The 19,668-nt window shown below is 46.9% G+C and overlaps 1 protein-coding gene across 1 annotated transcript in view; it reads left to right on the forward strand.

The window, feature by feature from the left end:
* The window catches only part of nop14 (NOP14 nucleolar protein homolog (yeast)), a 72,785-nt gene that overhangs the window by 14,343 nt on the left and 38,774 nt on the right, over positions 1-19,668 (forward strand). The window contains exons 2-7 of the mRNA XM_072515693.1: positions 6,110-6,303; positions 8,459-8,593; positions 12,348-12,489; positions 13,902-14,053; positions 15,746-15,874; positions 18,964-19,086. Of these exons, the coding sequence (XP_072371794.1) occupies positions 6,121-6,303; positions 8,459-8,593; positions 12,348-12,489; positions 13,902-14,053; positions 15,746-15,874; positions 18,964-19,086 (864 nt within the window). The 5' untranslated portion in view covers positions 6,110-6,120. The remainder of the gene's footprint in view (positions 1-6,109; positions 6,304-8,458; positions 8,594-12,347; positions 12,490-13,901; positions 14,054-15,745; positions 15,875-18,963; positions 19,087-19,668) is intronic.

A 19,668-nucleotide genomic window follows, 5' to 3' on the forward strand; every position in this document is an offset into this window, starting at 1 on the left:
CGAGTTTGCCCTGTTTAGGGCATCTGCCCACATCCCCTCCTCAATCTCCTCCCCTAGCTCTTCTTCCCATTTCCCTTTTAGTTCGTCCATCATAGTCTCCCCTTCGTCTCTCATTTCCCTATATATATCCGACACCTTACCGTCCCCCACCCATTTCTTTGAGATGACTCTGTCCTGCACCTCTTGTGTCGGGAGCTGCGGGAATTCCCTCACCTGCTGCCTCGCAAAAGCCCTCAATTGCATGTACCTGAATGCATTCCCTTGGGGCAACCCATATTTCTCGGTCAGCGCTCCCAGACTCGCAAACTTCCCATCCACAAATAGATCTTTCAATTGCGTTATACCTGCTCTTTGCCACATTCCATATCCCCCATCCATTCCCCCCGGGGCAAACCTATGGTTGTTTCTTATCGGGGACCCCCCCAGTGCTCCGGTCTTTCCCCTATGTCGTCTCCACTGTCCCCAAATCTTCAGTGTAGCTACCACCACTGGACTCGTGGTATAGTTCCTTGGTGAGAACGGCAATGGGGCTGTCACCATAGCCTGCAGGCTGGTCCCCCTACAGGACGCCCTCTCTAATCTCTTCCACGCCGCTCCTTCCTCCTCTCCCATCCACTTACTCACCATTGAAATATTAGCGGCCCAATAATACTCACTTAGGCTCGGTAGTGCCAGCCCCCCCCTATCCCTACTACGCTGTAAGAATCCCTTCCTCACTCTCGGAGTCTTCCCGGCCCAAACAAAACCCATGATACTCTTTTCTATCCTTTTGAAAAAAGCCTTCGTGATCACCACCGGGAGACACTGAAACACAAAAAGGAATCTCGGGAGGACCACCATCTTAACTGCCTGCACACTCCCTGCCATTGACAATGCTACCATATCCCATCTCTTGAAATCTTCCTCCATCTGTTCCACCAACCGCGTCAAATTTAGCCTGTGCAATGTGCCCCAATTCTTAGCTATCTGGATCCCCAGGTAACGAAAGTCTCTTGTTACCTTCCTCAACGGTAGGTCTTCTATTTCTCTACTCTGCTCCCCTGGATGCACCACAAACAGCTCACCCTTTCCCATGTTCAATTTATACCCTGAAAAATCCCCAAACTCCCCAAGTATCCGCATTATTTCTGGCATCCCCTCCGCTGGATCCGCCACATATAGTAGCAGATCATCCGCATATAAAGATACCCGGTGTTCTTCTCCTCCCCTAAGTATTCCCCTCCATCCCTTGGAACCTCTCAGCGCTATCGCCAGGGGCTCAATCGCCAGTGCAAACAGTAATGGGGACAGAGGACATCCCTGCCTTGTCCCTCTATGGAGCCGAAAATATGCCGATCCCCGTCCATTCGTGACCACACTCGCCACTGGGGCCCTATACAACAGCTGCACCCATCTAACATACCCCTCTCCGAACCCAAATCTCCTCAACACCTCCCACAGATAATCCCACTCCACTCTATCAAATGCTTTCTCGGCATCCATCGCCACTACTATCTCCGTTTCACCCTCTGGTGGGGCCATCATCATTACCCCTAACAACCTCCGTATGTTCGTGTTCAGCTGTCTCCCCTTCACAAACCCAGTTTGGTCCTCATGAACCACCCCCGGGACACATTCCTCTATTCTCATTGCCATTACCTTGGCCAAGACCTTGGCATCTACATTGAGGAGGGAGATTGGTCTGTAGGACCCGCATTGTAGCGGATCCTTTTCCTTCTTTAAAAGAAGCGATATCGTTGCTTCTGACATAGTCGGAGGCAGTTGTCCCCTTTCCTTTGCCTCGTTGAAGGTCCTCGTCAGTAGCGGGGCGAGCAAGTCCAAATATTTTCTGTAAAATTCAACTGGGAATCCGTCCGGTCCCGGGGCCTTTCCCGTCTGCATGTTCCTAATTCCTTTCACCACTTCTTCTACCGTGATCTGTGCTCCCAATCCCATCCTTTCCTGCTCTTCCACCTTGGGAATTTCCAGCCGATCCCAAAACTCCATCATTCTCTCCCTCCCATCCGGGGGTTGAGCTTCATACAATTTTTTATAAAATGTCTTAAACACTTCATTCACTCTCTCCGCTCCCCGCTCCGTCTCTCCATCTTCGTCTCTCACCCCCCCTATTTCCCTCGCTGCTCCCCTTTTCCTCAATTGGTGTGCCAGCAATCTGCTCGCCTTCTCTCCATATTCATACTGTACACCCTGCGCCTTCCTCCATTGTGCCTCTGCAGTGCCTGTGGTCAGCAAGTCAAATTCCACATGCAGCCTTTGCCTTTCCCTATACAGTCCCTCCTCCGGTGCTTCCGCATACTGTCTGTCCACCCTCAAAAGTTCTTGCAACAACCGCTCCCGTTCCTTACTCTCCTGCTTCCCTTTATGTGTCCTTATTGATATCAGCTCCCCCCTAACCACCGCCTTCAACGCCTCCCAGACCACTCCCACCTGAACCTCCCCATTGTCATTGAGTTCCAAGTACTTTTCAATGCATCCCCTCACCCTTAAGCACACCTCCTCATCCGCCATTAGTCCCATATCCATTCTCCAGGGTGGACGTCCTCTTGTTTCCTCCCCTATCTCCAAGTCTACCCAGTGTGGGGCATGATCCGAAATGGCTATAGCCGTATATTCCGTTCCCCTCACCCTCGGGATCAATGCCCTACCCAACACAAAAAAGTCTATGCGTGAATAGACTTTATGGACATAGGAGAAAAACGAGAACTCCTTACTCCTAGGTCTACTGAATCTCCACGGGTCCACCCCTCCCATCTGCTCCATAAAATCCTTGAGCACCTTGGCTGCTGCCGGCCTCCTTCCAGTCCTGGACTTCGACCTATCCAGCCTTGGTTCCAACACCATGTTAAAGTCTCCCCCCATTATCAGCTTTCCGGTCTCTAGGTCTGGGATGCGTCCTAGCATTCGCCTCATAAAATTGGCATCGTCCCAATTCGGGGCATACACGTTTACCAACACCACCATCTCTCCCTGTAATTTGCCACTCACCATCACGTATCTGCCCCCGTTATCCGCCACTATAGTCTTTGCCTCGAATATTACCCGCTTCCCCACTAATATAGCCACCCCCCTGTTTTTCGCATCCAGCCCCGAATGGAACACCTGCCCTACCCATCCTTTGCGCAACCTAACCTGATCTATCAGTTTCAGGTGCGTTTCCTGTAACATGACCACATCTGCTTTAAGTTTCTTAAGGTGTGCGAGTACTCGTGCCCTCTTTATCGGCCCGTTAAGCCCCCTCACGTTCCACGTGATCAGCCGAGTTGGGGGGCTTCCCACCCCCCCCCCCCCTTGCCGGTTAGCCATCATCTTTTTCCAGCTTCTCGCCCAGTTCCCACGCGGCTGTATTTCTCCCAGACGGTGCCCCCCCGCCCATCCTTTCCCGCACCCACTCCCCCCTTCCCCCAGCAGCAGCAACCCAGTAATTCCCCCCTCACCCCCCCCCCCCCCCCCCCCGCTAGACCCCCCGCTAGCGTAATTACTCCCCCCATGTTGCTCCCAGAAGTCAGCAAACTCTGGCTGACCTCGGCTTCCCCCCGTGATCACGGCTCGCCCCGTGCGGCGCCCCCTCCTTCCTGCTTCTCTATTCCCGCCATAATTATCATAGCGCGGGAACCAAGCCCGCGCCTCTCCCTCGGCCCCCGCCTCCCATGGCCAACGCCCCATCTCCTCTCCCTCCCCACCTCCCCCCATCACCACCTGTGGGAGAAAGAAAAGTTACCATACCGCAGGATTAATCATACAATCCCTCTTCGCCCCCACCCCCCCACTCGTCCCACTACTTTGTCCAAACGTTCATTTTCGTAGTCCAATCATTCCAATTTTTCTTCTACAATAAAAGTCCACGCTTCATCTGCCGTCTCAAAGTAGTGGTGCCTCCCTTGATATGTGACCCACAGTCTTGCCGGTTGCAGCATTCCAAACTTTATCTTTTTTTTGTGAAGTACCGCTTTGGCCCGATTAAAGCTCGCCCTCCTTCTCGCCACCTCCGCACTCCAATCTTGATAGACGCGGATCACCGCGTTCTCCCATTTACTACACCGAGTTTTCTTCGCCCATCTAAGGACCATTTCTCTATCCTTAAAACGGAGAAATCTCACCACTATGGCTCTGGGAGCTTCTCCTGCTCTCGGTCCTCGCACCATAACTCGGTATGCTCCCTCCACCTCCAACGGACCCGTCGGGGCCTCCACTCCCATTAACGAGTGCAGCATCGTGCTCACATATGCCCCGACGTCCGCCCCCTCCACACCTTCAGGAAGGCCAAGAATCCTCAAGTTGTTCCTCCTTGCGTTATTTTCCAGTGCCTCCAACCTCTCCACAGATCGTTTCTGGTGTGCCTCCTGTATCTCCGACTTCACCACCAGGCCCTGTATGTCGTTTTCATTCTCTGCTGCTTTCGCCTTCACGACCCGAAGCTCCTGCTCCTGGGTCTTTTGTTCCTCTTTCAGCCCTTCAATCGCCTGTAATATCGGGGCCAACAACTCTTTCTTCATTTCCTTTTTTATCTCCTCCACGCAGCGTTTCAAAAACTCTTGTTGTTCAGGGCCCCATATGAAACTGCCACCTTCCGACGCCATCTTGGTTTCTGCTTGCCTTCCTTGCCGTTGTTCCAAAGGATCCGCTGCAATCCGGCCACTTTCCTCTCCTTTTTCCATCCGTGTTCAGGGGGAACACCCTTCTGGTTTACCGCACGGTGTTTTCAGCCGTTAAAATTGCCGTTGGGGCTCCTATCAAGAGCCCAAAAGTCCGTTTCACAGGGAGCTGCCGAAACGTGCGACTCAGCTGGTCATCGCCGCACCCGGAAGCTCCCTGATACAATTTAAGATGGTCCACCGGGCACACATGACGGTGGCCCGGATGAGCAGGTTCTTTGAAGAGTTGGAGGGCAGGTGTGGGCGGTATGCGGGAGTGCCCGCGAATCATGTCCACATGTTTTGGGCGTGTCCGAAGCTTAGGGGATTCTGGCAGGGATTTGCCAAAGTCATGTCCACGGTGCTAAAAACAAGGATGGCGCCGAGTCCAGAGGTGGCGATTTTTGGAGTGTCGAAAGACCCGGGAGTCCAGGGGGCGAGAGAGGCTGACGTTTTGGCCTTTGCCTCCTTGGTAGCTTGGAGATGGATCTTATTGACGTGGAGGGACTCTGAGCCCCCAAAATCGGGTGTCTGGGTTAGCGACATTGCTGGGTTTCCCAAGCTTGAGAAGATCAAGTTCGCCCTAAGAGGATCAGTATTAGGGTTCGTCTGTGGCAGCCGTTTATCGACTTCGTTGGGGAAAATTAAACTGTTAGCAGATTCAATAAGGGGGGGTGTTTAGGGAATGGGAGGGGTAGGGGGAGATAGTTTAGTTTAGGCGAGATCATCGTGTGGAGGGGGAGGGACTGGGGAATTGTGTATGTAAGCCATGTTGGCTGGGTATGGTTGTTGGTTGGGGGAGGTGTTATTTACTGAGTTATGTTTACATTTATGATTGTTGTTATAAATCATAAATGCCTTAATAAAATGTTTTCAAAAAACCCATAGAGTTTGTAGTTATTATATTTGTAATTAGAGTTGGTAGTTAGATATTTGTGTATATTTGTAGTTAGAGTTAGGCTAACCCTAACGAGTATTTCCACAATGATGCTAGGTCCCTGTTTAAGCTGAGGAACAAAGGCATTAGGGATATAGTGTGAAGTTAGGTATTGGGTGTATGGGGGTAGGTCGCAGTTCAGACATGGGGTGGAGTCCGCCATGGAACGCAGGCCGCCGTGTGAATGCACGGCCCCGGAACCGGAAGTGCTGAGGGCCTTATGAGCAGCTAGAGCTGCGAGCTCTCTGCTGCCTCCCTGCTAGCTCTCAGCAAAATGGGGTATCGCTGGCTGTTTTACTCCAGTTTTCCTGGCGTAAAAGTTTTCACGCCGGAGTGGCGACTTAGTCTCCAAAACGGAGAATCCAGCCCATGATCTTTTGAAAGGCTCAAGGGGTGAAATGTCCTCCTCCCGTTTCTATATCACTTATTGTAAAACAGCTTGAACCACGTCTTGGTGAAATGTTACCCTGTATTTCTCTTAAATATGAATCTTCCTTGGATTTGGAAGTTACAAAGAGTATTTCTTTTTACAATTATTCAGAACTGTGAAAGATGGGGAAAGCTCAGAAGAAGAAGATTACTTCTGATAACGTACGGAAGACAAAGTCCACGCGAGACATTAAGACAAATCCGTTTGAGGTGAAAATAAACAAGCAGAAGTTCAATATTCTTGGCAGGAAGACAAAACATGACCGCGGGTTACCTGGAGTATCAAGATCGAAATCTATTAAAAGGGTAAGAGAGTATATTACTTGTTATATATGTTACTTAATCTGTTGCTGGGCAGAACGACAGAAGGAGGCCATTTGGCCCACCCTGCCTGTGTCAGCTTGTCGAAAGAACAGTCTGATTAGTCCTATTCCCCATCTCTTTTCTCCTTTCAAGTACATACCCAATTCTATTCTGAAAGTTATTGAATCTGCTTCCACCACAGTTTCCGGCAGCGTACTCTAGATAATAAACTCGCTAAGCTTAAAACAAAATCATCTCATCTCCTCTTTGGTTCTTTTGCAAAACACCTTAAATTGTTGTCCTCTGGTTACTGATCCTGCTGCTAGTGGAAACAGCATAGATAGGTTTTGATAGTTTCTTTCCATCAGAATGTTTAACCCCTCTATTAAAAAGCTTCCCACAACATTCTCTGTTCTAATGAGAACAACCCCACAGTATGTGATCCGGGTATGGAGGGATTTTCTTATGAGGAAAGGTTGAGTCGGTTGGGCCTGTACTCACTGATGTTCGGAAGAATGAGAGGTGGCCTTATTGAGACATATCGGATTCTCAGAAGGCTTGACAGGGTAGATGTTGGAACGTTGTATCCTCTCGTGGGAGAGTATAGGACCAGAGGGCATAATCTCAGAGTAAAGGGCAATCCATTTCAGATAGAGATGAGGAGGAATTTATTTTCTCCGAGGATAGTAAATCTGTGGGATTCTTTACCACAGAGAGCTGTAGAGGCTGTGCCGTTAAGTATATAGTAGAGGGCTAAGTACGCAGCCTTGTGGGGCCCCGGTATTGAGGACTATCGGGGAGGAGGTGTTGTTGTTTATGCTTACTGATTGTGGTGTATCGGTCGGGAAGTGTCGAGGATCTAGTTGCAGAGGGAGGAGCCAAGTCCTAAGTTTTGGAGTTTGCATATGAGCTCGGCTGTGATTATAGTGTGGAAGGCAGAGCTGTAGTCTATGAATAGGAGTCTGACGTAGGAGTCCTTCTTGTCGAGATGCTCCAGGGATGAGTGTAGGGCCAAGGAGATGGCATTTGCTCTGGACTGGTTGTGGCGGTATGCGAATTGCAGTGGACATTCTGGGAGTATGGAGTTGATGTGTCTCATGACCAACCTCTCAAAGCCCTTGGATCTCGAGACCAACGGACAGTAGTCATTCACTCTTGTGCCTTGTAGATGATGAATAGGCTTTATGGGTTCAAGAAGTGAGTTACTCACTGCAGGATTCCTCGCCTCTGGCCTGCTCTTGTAGCCACAGTATTAATATGGTTAGTCCAGTTTAGTTTCTGGTCAATGGTAACTACTAGGAGGTTGATAGTGGGGAATTCAGTGATGATGATGCCATTGAATGTCAAGGGAGGGTGGTTAGATTCACTCTTGTTGGAGATGGTCATTGTCTGGCACTTGTGTGTGATGTGAATGTTTCTTGCCACTTAAGAAACCTGAAGGTTGTTCAGGTGTTGCTGCAAATTCTGCACCTGATTTGGCTCTAATTCAACCCTTTTTTTCCATCATTCCTTTGTTTTTCTCTCAAATCTTATTGGGTAAGAAGAAACACTCGTTCACTAAGGTCCCAGAGATCCTGTTGATTTAACCTCACTGTTATCAGCTCTCATTTCCAGAAATTTGGTACCACAAAAATGTCTTTGTGTTGAAGAGTGAGGAAAAATATCTAACAAATGAAGCATGGAACAACATGTCCTTATTTAGCAAATTCTGTGTATTCTGTCTTTGTATATTTTCAAAGTCATGCCAACTCTGGGATAACCAGAAAAACAATGATGGAATCATATAAACCTGCACTGCAGAAGGAGGCTATTTGGTCTCGTGCCTGTGGCAGCTTTTTGAAATTGACAGACTATTGAGTCATTGTGTAAGCAAATAGCCAGGGCAGCTCGGTGCTGCAGAGGTAGCACTGCAGTCTCATGGCGCCGAGGCCCCGGGTTCAATCCCGGCTCTGGGTCACCGTCCGTGTGGAGTTTGCACATTCTCCCCGTGTTTGCGTGGGTTTCGCCCCTACAACCCAAAGATTGAACGCCCCTTAATTGAAAAAAATGAATCGAGTACTCGAAAAATAATTTTTAAATTGTAAGCAAATAGCCGAATATTACCTTGTCCATATTACCGGAAAATTTAAGATACTTTCATCATTCACTTGTGTTCCAGCGCACAGAAACTTTGTTGAAAGAATACCAGGACAAGGGGAAGGCCAATACATTTGTTGACAGACGATTTGGTGAATATAATTCTGGGTTAACTCCAGACGAGAAGATGACAAAAAGATTCTCACTGGAGCGGCAGGTAACACTCTTCTGTTTTAACAAAGGCGGTAAAACGGTCTGATGAAAATGGTCCTAATCTGAATTGTTTCTTTCCCTCATCGCTGGTTACTTTGCACTTCCAGACCTGTTTTCAATACTCCAGTGAGAGAAGGGCGCATTGTCTGATAGCTGTGGTTCAAGCACATGATCACATCAGTGCAACACTGAAAGAAGCCTGAATTGTCACAGATGTATTTTTTAAGACATGAAACAAAGATTCTCATCTGCCTGTTTTAGTGGGTGCTAAACACCCCGCGACTATTCAGAGAAAATCAGGAAGAACCACTTGTTGTGAACCAAAAGATTTGGTCCATTCTTTGTTTGAATTATGTAATTTTAAGTGATCAGATAATTTGCTCCTCTCTGCTCAATCCAGCTTTGCAATGTTGTTTGGTTATGTTATGATCCACAGGTGGTAATTGCTGCCGAAACCAAATTTCAAAGGGAAACTTGGCCTGCGTATCATGACCTTTTTTGTATTTTGATCACGAGAGGTTACGTTTACTGAATTCAGGAGCCACAAATTCCAGTAACACTTGGGGAAACATTAAACTAAAACCTTCATTAACAAATGAATGGGTGGGGCGACTCCAGAATGCTGGCTCTGCCAGTAACGCCCACAACCCATGAAGGATAAAAAAAGAAAAGCAAACGTAAACACACAAGATTACATTTACGCAGTTAAAATTAGCCTTGCAGTACATTCCCTCAGAAAGACTTCCTACTTGGTTAGACTGACAAATAAACACCCTCCAGACACAATCCCTTGTAGATTTTTAATTAAAAAAAACAGTAATATTACCCCCCAAGACAAAGCTTTAGTGAGGTACACCACATGATATCTCACTTCTCACGTCCACTGTGCTGTGGAACTTCAAATTTTCAGACACCAGACTTGCTGTTTTGCAGCCGCAGAACCTTTATGGCTTAACTGGGTAGCTGATTTAAAACTGCTTTCTGAAAAACAGACACTTCTCTGGTTTGGCCGGAAGGCTTCCTCAGTTCTCTTCCCAAAGCAGAGTGGCACCCCAGGAAGTGGCCACTCCTCCTAAGCTTTCAGAACCTCTGTTTAAGAATTGTTTTGCTCTTTCATCTTGATTCCATCGTCCTTAACCCTTCTTTGAATCTCACCTCTCCCAGAATACAAAATATTACCCCCACGTTCGGGCCAAATAAACTTAATTTTATTTATTTATTTAAAATGTATTTATTTATATACAATCAGGAGTAGATTTTGAATTGTCAGAATTGAATGCTAATTGGTTATTTGATTGTCCTGCATGGGATCTTGCCATGCCCCAATGTCTGCCTATCTAACAGTAGGCGTTCCGTTTTAACATATTCCATTGTGCACAAAGCACTAAAGCATTTCTACGAGGAATGTTAAAACACAGAATGCAAGTCCTCTCACTTCATCGCAGCTACAATTGGCATCTCGTGGGACAAAAAATGTTTGAAACCTGCAATAAGAAACAGATGCCGGGGAAAACTGAGGCAGCGTGCGTGGTAGAGAGGAATGTCGGGTTCACGTTACAGGGTGATGACCTTTCATCAGTGCACATAAACAGGATGGCGTCTACATTCTGCTGGCTTACTGATGCTTGGAATGCAGCAATTGCTGAGGTGACAGGGGAGTCCTGTCTGTTAGTCGTCAAACACCCCCACCCACTCCCTACAGAACAACTCCAGAGCTCTGGGAATCTGGCCATTCAATCACCAGAAAGCAGGGAGTTTAAATCCTTTGATTATGATGCATGAGCTGCCACTGATGACTCCTGTTATAGCTCCAGTTTTCCAGGTGCCTCTGCAAATATTACTTCAGTCGATGGCCCCCTGTCTCCCCCAGCTTTCATTCTTAAGAGTGACGTAGCTTTTTCATCATGTACATCTGAAAAAAAGATGTTTAAAACAAAAAAAATTTTTTTTTTTTACTGCCCAATTCTTTTTTTTTTCCAATTAAGGGGCAATTTAGCGTGGCCAATCCACCTACCCTGAGCATCTTTGGGTTGTGGGGGTGAGACACATGCAGACGTGGGGAGAATGTGCTAACTCCACATAGACAGTGATCCAGGGCCGGGATTCGAACCCGGGTCCTCAGCACCGTGAAGCAGCAGTGCTAAGTGCTGCGCCACCATGTCGCCCCACAGTTCATATACTTGAATGCCTGCTTGGCACACTCAGTTTAGTAATATTGTGGATGTGATGGGAAATTGAGGCAGAATCTTGGAGCTCCCACACTAACTGCACTGTGGCTGCACCTTCATGGATAGCAGTGGTTCAAGGAAAAGGCCAGACACAACCTTCATAATATCAATTAAGAATGGGCAAAAAATGCTGGTCTTAACCACCCACCTCCTGTGAATAAATGTTTTTAAAATGGCAGGAGAAGAAGAGGAAAAATTCGATGACAAACACCGAAAAGTGAACTGCCATAATAAGTACCTGAGCTATACAGAAGGCCCCATAATTTACAACTTCCTGTGTCAAACTAGCTGATCTGAGCCAGCACTGCAATTGGCTGCTGTAATCCTAGCCTTGTAATAATAATAATCTTTCTGAGTGTCACAAGTAGTCTTACATTAATACTGCAATGAAGTTACTGTGAAAATCCTCTAGCCACACTCTGGCCCTTGTTCAGGTACACTGAAGGAGAATTCAAAATGCCCAATTCACCAAACAGCACGTCTTTTGGGACTTGTGGGAAGAAACCGGAGCACCCGGAGGAAACCCATGCAGACACGGGGAAAACGTGCAGACTCCGCACAGACAGTGCCCCAGGCCGGGAATTGAACTCGATCCCTGGCGCTGAGAAGCAACAGTGCTAATGTGTGGGCAGCACGGTAGCACAAGTGGATAGCACTGTGGCTTCACAGCGCCAGGATCCCAGGTTCAATTCCCCGCTGGGTCACTGTCTGTGCGGAGTTGCAGATTCTCCTTGTGTCTGCGTGGGTTTCCTCCCACAGTCCAAAGACGTGCAGGTTAGGTGGATTGGCCATGCGAAATTGCCCTTAGTGACCAGAAAGGTTAGGAGGGGTTATTGGGTTACGGGGATAGGGTGGAAGTGAGGGCTTAAGTGGGTCGGTGCAGACTCGATGGGCCGAAGATCCTCCTTCTGCACTCTATGTTCTAATCACTGTACTACCGTACAGCCCGAAGAGACAAAGCAGCAGCTTCCAAACACTAACCCATACAACCATAGAACGGTTATAGAAGAGGCCATTTTGCCCAGCATGTCTGCGCTGGTCAGAAAAAAAAGAATCTAGCCAATCATTTTAATCTCACTTTCCAGCAGCTGGTCCATAACCTTCCAGATTACAGCTCTTCAACAATCCAATGCCTCATCTGCACCCTTTATAGCTTTATTAATTTGTATTTCTACATTTATTGATTTGCAAATCTGTACCCCGAGATCCCTTTGTGCCTAACCCACTTAGCCTCTTGGTATACTGCAGATACTCAGAATACTGCAGATGCTGGAAATCTGAAATAAAAACGGAAAATGCTGTGAATACTCAGCAAGTCAAGCAGCCTCTGTGGAGAGAGAAACAAGTTAATGTTTCAGGTCGATAACCTTTCGTCACAACCGAGACTCTTTATTTTCCAAGCGGTAGATGACCTCCTTATTCCCCCAACCAAAATGCACCACCTGACACTTATCTGTATTGAAGTTGATTTGCTCATTGATATGTAACTCTTGTTGGACTTGCCTAATTGTTTTGATATTGTTGTTTCAGCGCCTGCACACAAAAAAGGACATGTACAACCTGAATGAGGATGAGGAACTCACTCATTATGGGCAATCCCTGGCAGACATTGAAAAGTTCAACGACATGCCAGACAGTGACAATGAGACGGAGGATAAGGGCCTTTTGTCTGGTGAGCATGGGAAACATACAGCGGGATTCTCCCTTCTGGGGACTAAGTCCCCACGCCAGCAGGAGAACCGGCGCCAACCACTCCGGCGACAACAGCCCCCGAAAGTGCAGAATTCTCCGCACTTCCGGAGGCTAGGTGGACGGTGGGAGGGATTGGCGGCGCTCCAACCGGCGGCGAAGGGGCTGCGCGACTTCGTGCATGCGCCAAAGGGCCGCGTGATCTTGCGCATGCGCAGACCGGCCGGCGTATTTTGGCGCATGCGTGGGGGGGGGGGGTCTTCTCCGTGCCGGCCATGGTGGAGCCCTACAGGGACTGGCGCGGAAGGAAGAAGTGCCCCCAAGGCACAGGCCCGTCTGCAGATCGGTGGACCCCGATCGCGGATCAAGTCACCGTGGAGACCCCCCGGGGTCGGATCCCCCTGCCAACTTACCTGCCAGGTCCCGCCGTATGGTACCATGCATAACCCACGCCGGTGGGACTGGCCAAAAACGGACAGCCGCTCGGCCCATCGGGGCCCGGAGAATTACTGCGGGGGGTGGGGGTGGGGGGTCGCTGCCAACGGTCCCCGACTGGTGTGGCGTGGCCCCCGACTGGCGTGGCGTGAACCCCGACCCCGCCCGAAAACCGGTGTCGGAGAATATGGCAGCCGGCATCGGGGCGGGATTCGTGCTGCCCCCCCTGGGATTCTCCGACCCGGCGGGGGGGGTCGGAGAGCCCACCCGTAGTGTGGTTTGCATAACTGAGTTTATTTGATTATGCTGAGAATATTATTGCATGTGCATGAGATTATTAACAATGTTTTCCATCTCTCTCCCAAGAAGATTGGAGATTGTTTCTTAGATTGGGGGGTTTGACAGGGGGCAGGAGTCCATGATAGATTGTGATGGGACGCATTTGTGTTGATGAATTCAAGGAAGAAACACTTCCATCTTTCATGACCCTAGGACCTGAATTAAACACTTTTGAAGTGAAGTCGTTGCTACTGTGTAGGAAGCGCGGCAGACACTTTTCACAAAGCCCAACAGACAGCAATAAGATAGTGACTAGATAAAGTATTTTTGACAATGTTGATTGAGGGATAAATATTATCCAGGGCATCGGGGAGAACTCCCCTCCTCTTGTTCAGCATGCAGTGAATTTGGATTTTTAAAGTTCACCTGAGGGCTCACACTCGAAAGTGCAGTTCTCCGTCAGTACTGCAATGGAATGTCAGTCTTGATTTTGTATTCTGTGGTGGAACTTGAATCCACAACCTTATAACTTTAGAGGTGAGATTTCTACCACTGAGCTTCAGTTGACAGCTAATATTGGCATGACAGCAAAACATTCACTTTTGAAATAAGTTGTGAATACATGGCTGGCTGTATTAATCTTTATGTTCCTTAAGTAACATGTTATCTCATTGCTGGCAGCTGAATTCACTGCTGCGGCACACTTTGGAGGAGGCGGCCTGTTGCAGAAGAAGACTTTGTCTAAGCAGAAGGGCGAGGAGGAGGATGAAGCAAAGCCCAAATCCCGGAAGGAGTTCATTGACGAGCTTATTGCTAAATCCAAGAAGGAGAAGGTACACTTTGCAAACCGCTTCAGATACTGTGGCCAGAATTTTCCAGCTGTCCACGCCAGTGGGATTCTCCAGGTCCTGCCAATGGCGCACCACTGCTGCGGGTTTCCAGGTGGTGAGGGGTGTATTCATTGGGAAACCCCGTTGATAACGGCGGGACCAGTAGATCCCGCTGCTGGCCAATGGCCTCCCGCTGGGTGGTAAATGCGGCCCTATGTGCTGATGGGTATTGTTTTTTACCATTGGTGAGGGAGGGGAAACCAAGGCACCTCGGGCATGTGTGTCACAGAATCTACCTCCCTACCATATCGTCTATGGCTGCAGTTTGGGGTTTGTCTAAATAAGTGAAGCTGGTGTCAGACTGCTTACTACAACTTACATTTCTCTAGTGCTCAAAGATGCCTTTTAAAGTTTCACAGGGCAGTGGAGAGAAATTGGATGCCAGTTCAGTAGGAAGGTCGAACAAGACAGTCAAAGAAGGCTCTTGAACAAGGTCAAAGGTGGTTTGTGAAGGTTGGTAGGTCCAGAGCGTATGGGGAAGGTGCAGCTACTGAGAGAGCAGCAGCGACCAAGTGTTTTGGCGAGTGTGAGCTAAAACCTAAGGTGGGACGAGTCCACACAGTAAGGAAAGGCGAAAGGGATTTCAACAACTTGGAATTATGTAGCACCTCCAACATTGTAAAACATCCCAAAATCTTAACAGGAGCAATATGACAAAAAAATGACACCATCCAAAGATATTAATACAGATGATCGAAAGCTTGGTCTAAGAGGTATTTGACGAAGAGTTTGAAAGGAAACAAAGCGGAGCAGCTTTGTGGGAGTTTAGGGCCCAGATAGCTGAAGACGTGGCCGCCAGTGGAAGAGTGACGGGATCTGGGGACAAACAAGAGGCCAGAGTTGGAGGAGTGCAGATATATTTTGAGGCTTAAGAGCTAGACAGCGGCTGGGCTATGAGGGATTTAACACTAGGAGGAGAAATTTAAATTTGAGGTAAAACTGAACTGGAAGCCAATGTAGGTCAGTGAGCAAGAAGGCAATGAATGGACAGGACTTTATGTGAGCTAGGATGCAGCTGCCAAGCAAAGAGTGAGCTGAGGTTTACAGCAGTTGACAATCTATTAAGTCTCTGGCATGTGGGAAGCCAGTGAAGGCTAATGAGGTAGTGGACAGACATGAAATGCAGAAATCATAAGGCGAGCTAAGAGTGGTACAGAGCAGGGGGTGTTGAGAATGGATTTAAGCTGTATAACTAGCAGGTGTTTGGGCGCGGGGGGGGGGGGGGGGGGGGGGGGGGCGGGTGCAGGCAGTGGTGGGAAGCAGCCATGCAGGTGGAAGGCAAAGATGTTGTATTGTGGGAGTGGGGCGTTTGCAGGCCTCCGAGATTCCAGACCTCTAATGCCCAAAGGTAACAATTGGTATGGGAGAAAGTTTTAAGTCCTACGTTGTGTCGGTATTTGATTCATCCTGGCTGGCAGGATCTCAAAAGCAGAATTAAAGCATGTCATTAGGTGCAACATATCTTTCTCACAGAGAAGTTCTACACACACACACAACTGATTAGTTTTATTTTATATGGAGTTTGGCTGCATATCAGCCGCAACTGATGGTGGAATAGGCTCGAGGGGCTAAGAGGCCTCCTCCTGCTCCCGATTACCTATTTTTGTTAACAATGGAATGTTCTAATCTGAACAGCACGAGCGGCAGGTGCAGCGAGACAAGGCGCAGGAGCTGACTGAGAAGCTGGACAAAGATTGGAAAGAAGTCCATTCCCTGCTGGCCCACAAAGCCCCCAAAGCTGAGCACAAGGAGGAGAAACCCAAGGTAAGTGGTTTCAGGAACATTTGGCTCAGCCATTGAATAAGCTGCCTGTTTAACGATGCAATGGTTTAAAAAGGAATGTTTTCCAGATGTTTTTTCAGCATTGCTCATAATACCTGGTTGCTGGAATTAAATGGTGCTATTGCACACTGTAAATTATACTAGGAATAGTTCAGTGTAAAATAAGATGTATGCATTGTCCCACTGTCTCAATCTTATGTTTCTCGAGTTTGCTTCCGATCTTAAGTGTTTAGCTGGTGTTATTGCACATGATTTTTTTTTAGGCATTGTGCTCATTACTGTCATCTGTAGGGGGGTTTTAACCTTGAACTACAAACCAATTGCATTTGTTAGGAAAACAAAGGTAGTTTTAAAGGATTTATATTTGTATTGGTAAACATTAGAAATAATTTTAAGTGAGTTTAATTTAATGTTTCTGTGCCTGGAAGGGTAAAACCTATGCTGGACATGTGTGTGTGTGGGGGGAGTTTGGTTTCAATTCCAACTGTGATTCAATTGTGCTTAGAGAGGACTATGTCGTGAAGAGTAAATAAACCAGCAGTGATTGCTTAGCAACTAGGGCGTTGTAAGGTAGAGTTGCTTTTCAGGTTTTTACTTTGACTACTTTTGATTGCAGTTGGAGTCGGAGGTGCAGTTAAAGAAGGCAGCTCTCACATCTCTGCTAGAAGCAGTTGGTTTTAGTAGGCTAAAAAGAGAACATCTCTCTCAGCCTTATTCGAAGAAAAGCCATACTATGGAGTAATGATTAAGAAAACAGTTGCTGGAAACCTAAAGTCCAGCTAGTAAAGGAAACTAGAGAAATGAAGAGAAGTTTCCAAGAGATCTGAAGTTAACAGAACAGTGGAAACTGAGAACCAGAGCAGATTACTTACTGTTCAGTAAAGTCACAGAGTTGAAAAGGCATTGGATCGTGAGAGGCCAGAAGGATATCTGCAGTAGTGCAAAGGTTTGTGAGAAATTACCATAGTTTGGTCGACATTATTTGAAATAATTGTGGAAATCTGTAGCTAGACCCGAGTGTGTAAAAGCCTTTAAGACAAGGAAAACACGAAGGAAGAGGTGTAAAACCTGAAAACAAAACCTGGATGGAAGCAGCGGAGGGAAAGCATAATTTAAAAGAAAATTTGAAAGTGTGACTTTTGAAAGTGGAATTTGTAATCACTTGTGTGGAATCCAGAGTTCAGTGAGCCAAGGTGGTTTGTGGTATAAGAATCATCTGGTCCAAAGATGTGCAGATTAGGTGGGGGTGCGGGGAAGTGTGCCCAGGAAGGGTGCTCCTTCGGAAGGTCGGTACAGACTTGCTGGGCCAATTGGCCTCCTTCTGCACTGTAGGGATTCTATGTTCTAAGGTGGGATTCTGAGTAGAAATCCATAGATGTTCATTTGGGTTCAGGGAGGAGGGTGTCTCACCTTGCTTAAAACAGACTGTGTGTTAATGAGACCATTGTACATTAAGATGTACTTTCTAATCCGTGTTAATCTTAAAGCCTGTGTGTATTTGTTGAGTAAGGAGAGGTAAAAGTATCATCCAATATTTTAATGTTTTTTTCTTGTTGAAGCTAATTGCCGATCCTTTGACTCTGTTCCTCCACATTTTATTAAAATTAAAAGCTACAGTCTTTTGAACTAGGGTTCCATTCTGGGATCTTCCTGCCGGTTATAACATCAACTGGGATGGTGACAATTTAACAAACAAACGGAATCACTGAAACCTACAGCACAGAAGGAAGTCCATTCGGTCCATTGTGTTGGCTCTTTGTTTTTAAAAAAAAAAAAATTTTATTCGGGCATTTTCATAAAAGCAAACCGGAGCAGAAGCAGAATTATACAACATTACTATAACATGTCATACGGTGGAGCTATGTTTACGTGGCCTGTGTCAACCTGAGCCTGTGTGTGAAAGACATCTAAAGGGATCTGTAGCCTCCTGAGTTATATGGCAACGTTTTTTTGTGTTTGTTGCCCACTTGAGAGCGTAACATCAGTGTAAAAGTTTCAGTTTGAAACAGCCAGTGTCTATTTGCTACAAATAATAATAATCGCTTATTGTCACAAGTAGGCTTCAATGAAGTTACAGTGAAAAGCCCCTAGTCGCAACATTCCGGTGCCTGTTCGGGGAGGCCGGTACGGGAATTGAACCCGCGCTGCTAACATTGTTCTGCATTACAAGCCAGCTGTTTAGCCCACTCTGCTAAACCAGCCCCTATATAAGTGGAAATTGTAAGAGATTATCTATGCTTTTAAATTTTCAACTCCATCCAGGTCCTTCACCAAATTGACCTCACCTCATGATTCTTTTGTTCCCTCTCTTGTGCCTCAAAAAATATTATTTATTACAACTTCTTACTGTTTAAAGTAGTGATATCTGCAGTGACAGAAGCATTGAAGACTTTTTTTAACAGAGGATAAAATTATTCTCTATATTCAGTTAAACATAATTTTTTATCAAAAGACTCTGTTAAGGAGAAATCTGCACGGCTATGTGGAAAAAGTAAGGCGAGTTGGATAACTCTTTCAAAGAGCTGGCATTGACATGAATGGCCTTCTGATCTGCATGACTCTATGGAAGTAGAGAATGGCAGCTGCATTATTTTCAATGGTTCCCAATATGCTATGCCTGCGTCATATCGCTGGGGGAGACCCAGGCCATGCTGAGGATTGTGCGTGGCATCTTCCCAAGTTTAATAGCTCAGATACTCATTGTCTTAACAGCTGAGCCATTAGAATGAGGAGATGAGGACAGCATAGCACATTGGTTAACGGAACTTTCCACCCATTTTACCGTATGCTCCCTGTCGACTAAAATTGAAAGCTGGGTCACGGTTTGTTGCTTATAAAGCATTTGTAGCAGCGAAGATGTGGCAAAGTGAAGCAAAAATGCAAGATAGAAGGAGATTGTTTGATGAAGAGTTGTGTGAGGAGGCTGGGGTGGAGCATCAACACCAGCATAAACCAAATGGGCCAAATGGCTAGTTTCTGTTCTCTAAACTCCATTCAATAGACATCAAAATGTATGAGTAGAAACGTCAAGTGCAATTTTATTCCTCCATTTTTGATCTTTCCTGCTTCAGGCTGGGGATTATGATATTATTGTACGCGAGCTATTCTTCGACATGAAGGCACAGCCCTCTGACCGAATGAAGACCAAGGAGGAGCTGGCAAGGGAGGAGGAAGAGCGTCTGCAGAAACTTGAGGTATGGAATCTACTGAGCTCTTTGGCAGGAATGTTCTCACTACTGTGCCCGGCCAATATTTATCCCTCAACCAACATCTCAAAAGCACATTATCTGCTCGTTACTGCATTGCTGTTGAGTGACCTTGATGCTGATTTGAGGCAGCTTGAAGTCGTCAGTCAGCACTTCAGACCATATTAAAGCCTGCTTACTTTAGTGATGAGATTCTTGTTGAATGGCATGGATTCACATGCAACTGTTAACAATTAGGTGAGGTAGTTGGAAAATGCAGACCCGGGCGTTTTGCGCTGAGCTTGATTTTTGAAATCTGCCTGTGAAATGTTACCACTAGGTGCAGAAATATATCCTGATGGCCAGATGAGGATATTGGTGCGAACATGCTGTGAGCTACACTCAACTAAAACATGCTGTTTCAGTGTTGCAACCTATTGCTTTCCGATCCACTGTTTAAAGTGGACAGGGCACATTAACATCAATATGCCCACTATAATCAGTTTGTGAGTGTATAAAACCCCCACTTCTCCAACAACCCCGCCAACTTATTTTACAGATTGTCCTGTAATTGAACCCACTGTCCCTTTT

The sequence above is a fragment of the Scyliorhinus torazame genome, chromosome 9, assembly GCF_047496885.1.
Source record: "Scyliorhinus torazame isolate Kashiwa2021f chromosome 9, sScyTor2.1, whole genome shotgun sequence".
Classification (NCBI taxonomy): domain Eukaryota; kingdom Metazoa; phylum Chordata; class Chondrichthyes; order Carcharhiniformes; family Scyliorhinidae; genus Scyliorhinus; species Scyliorhinus torazame.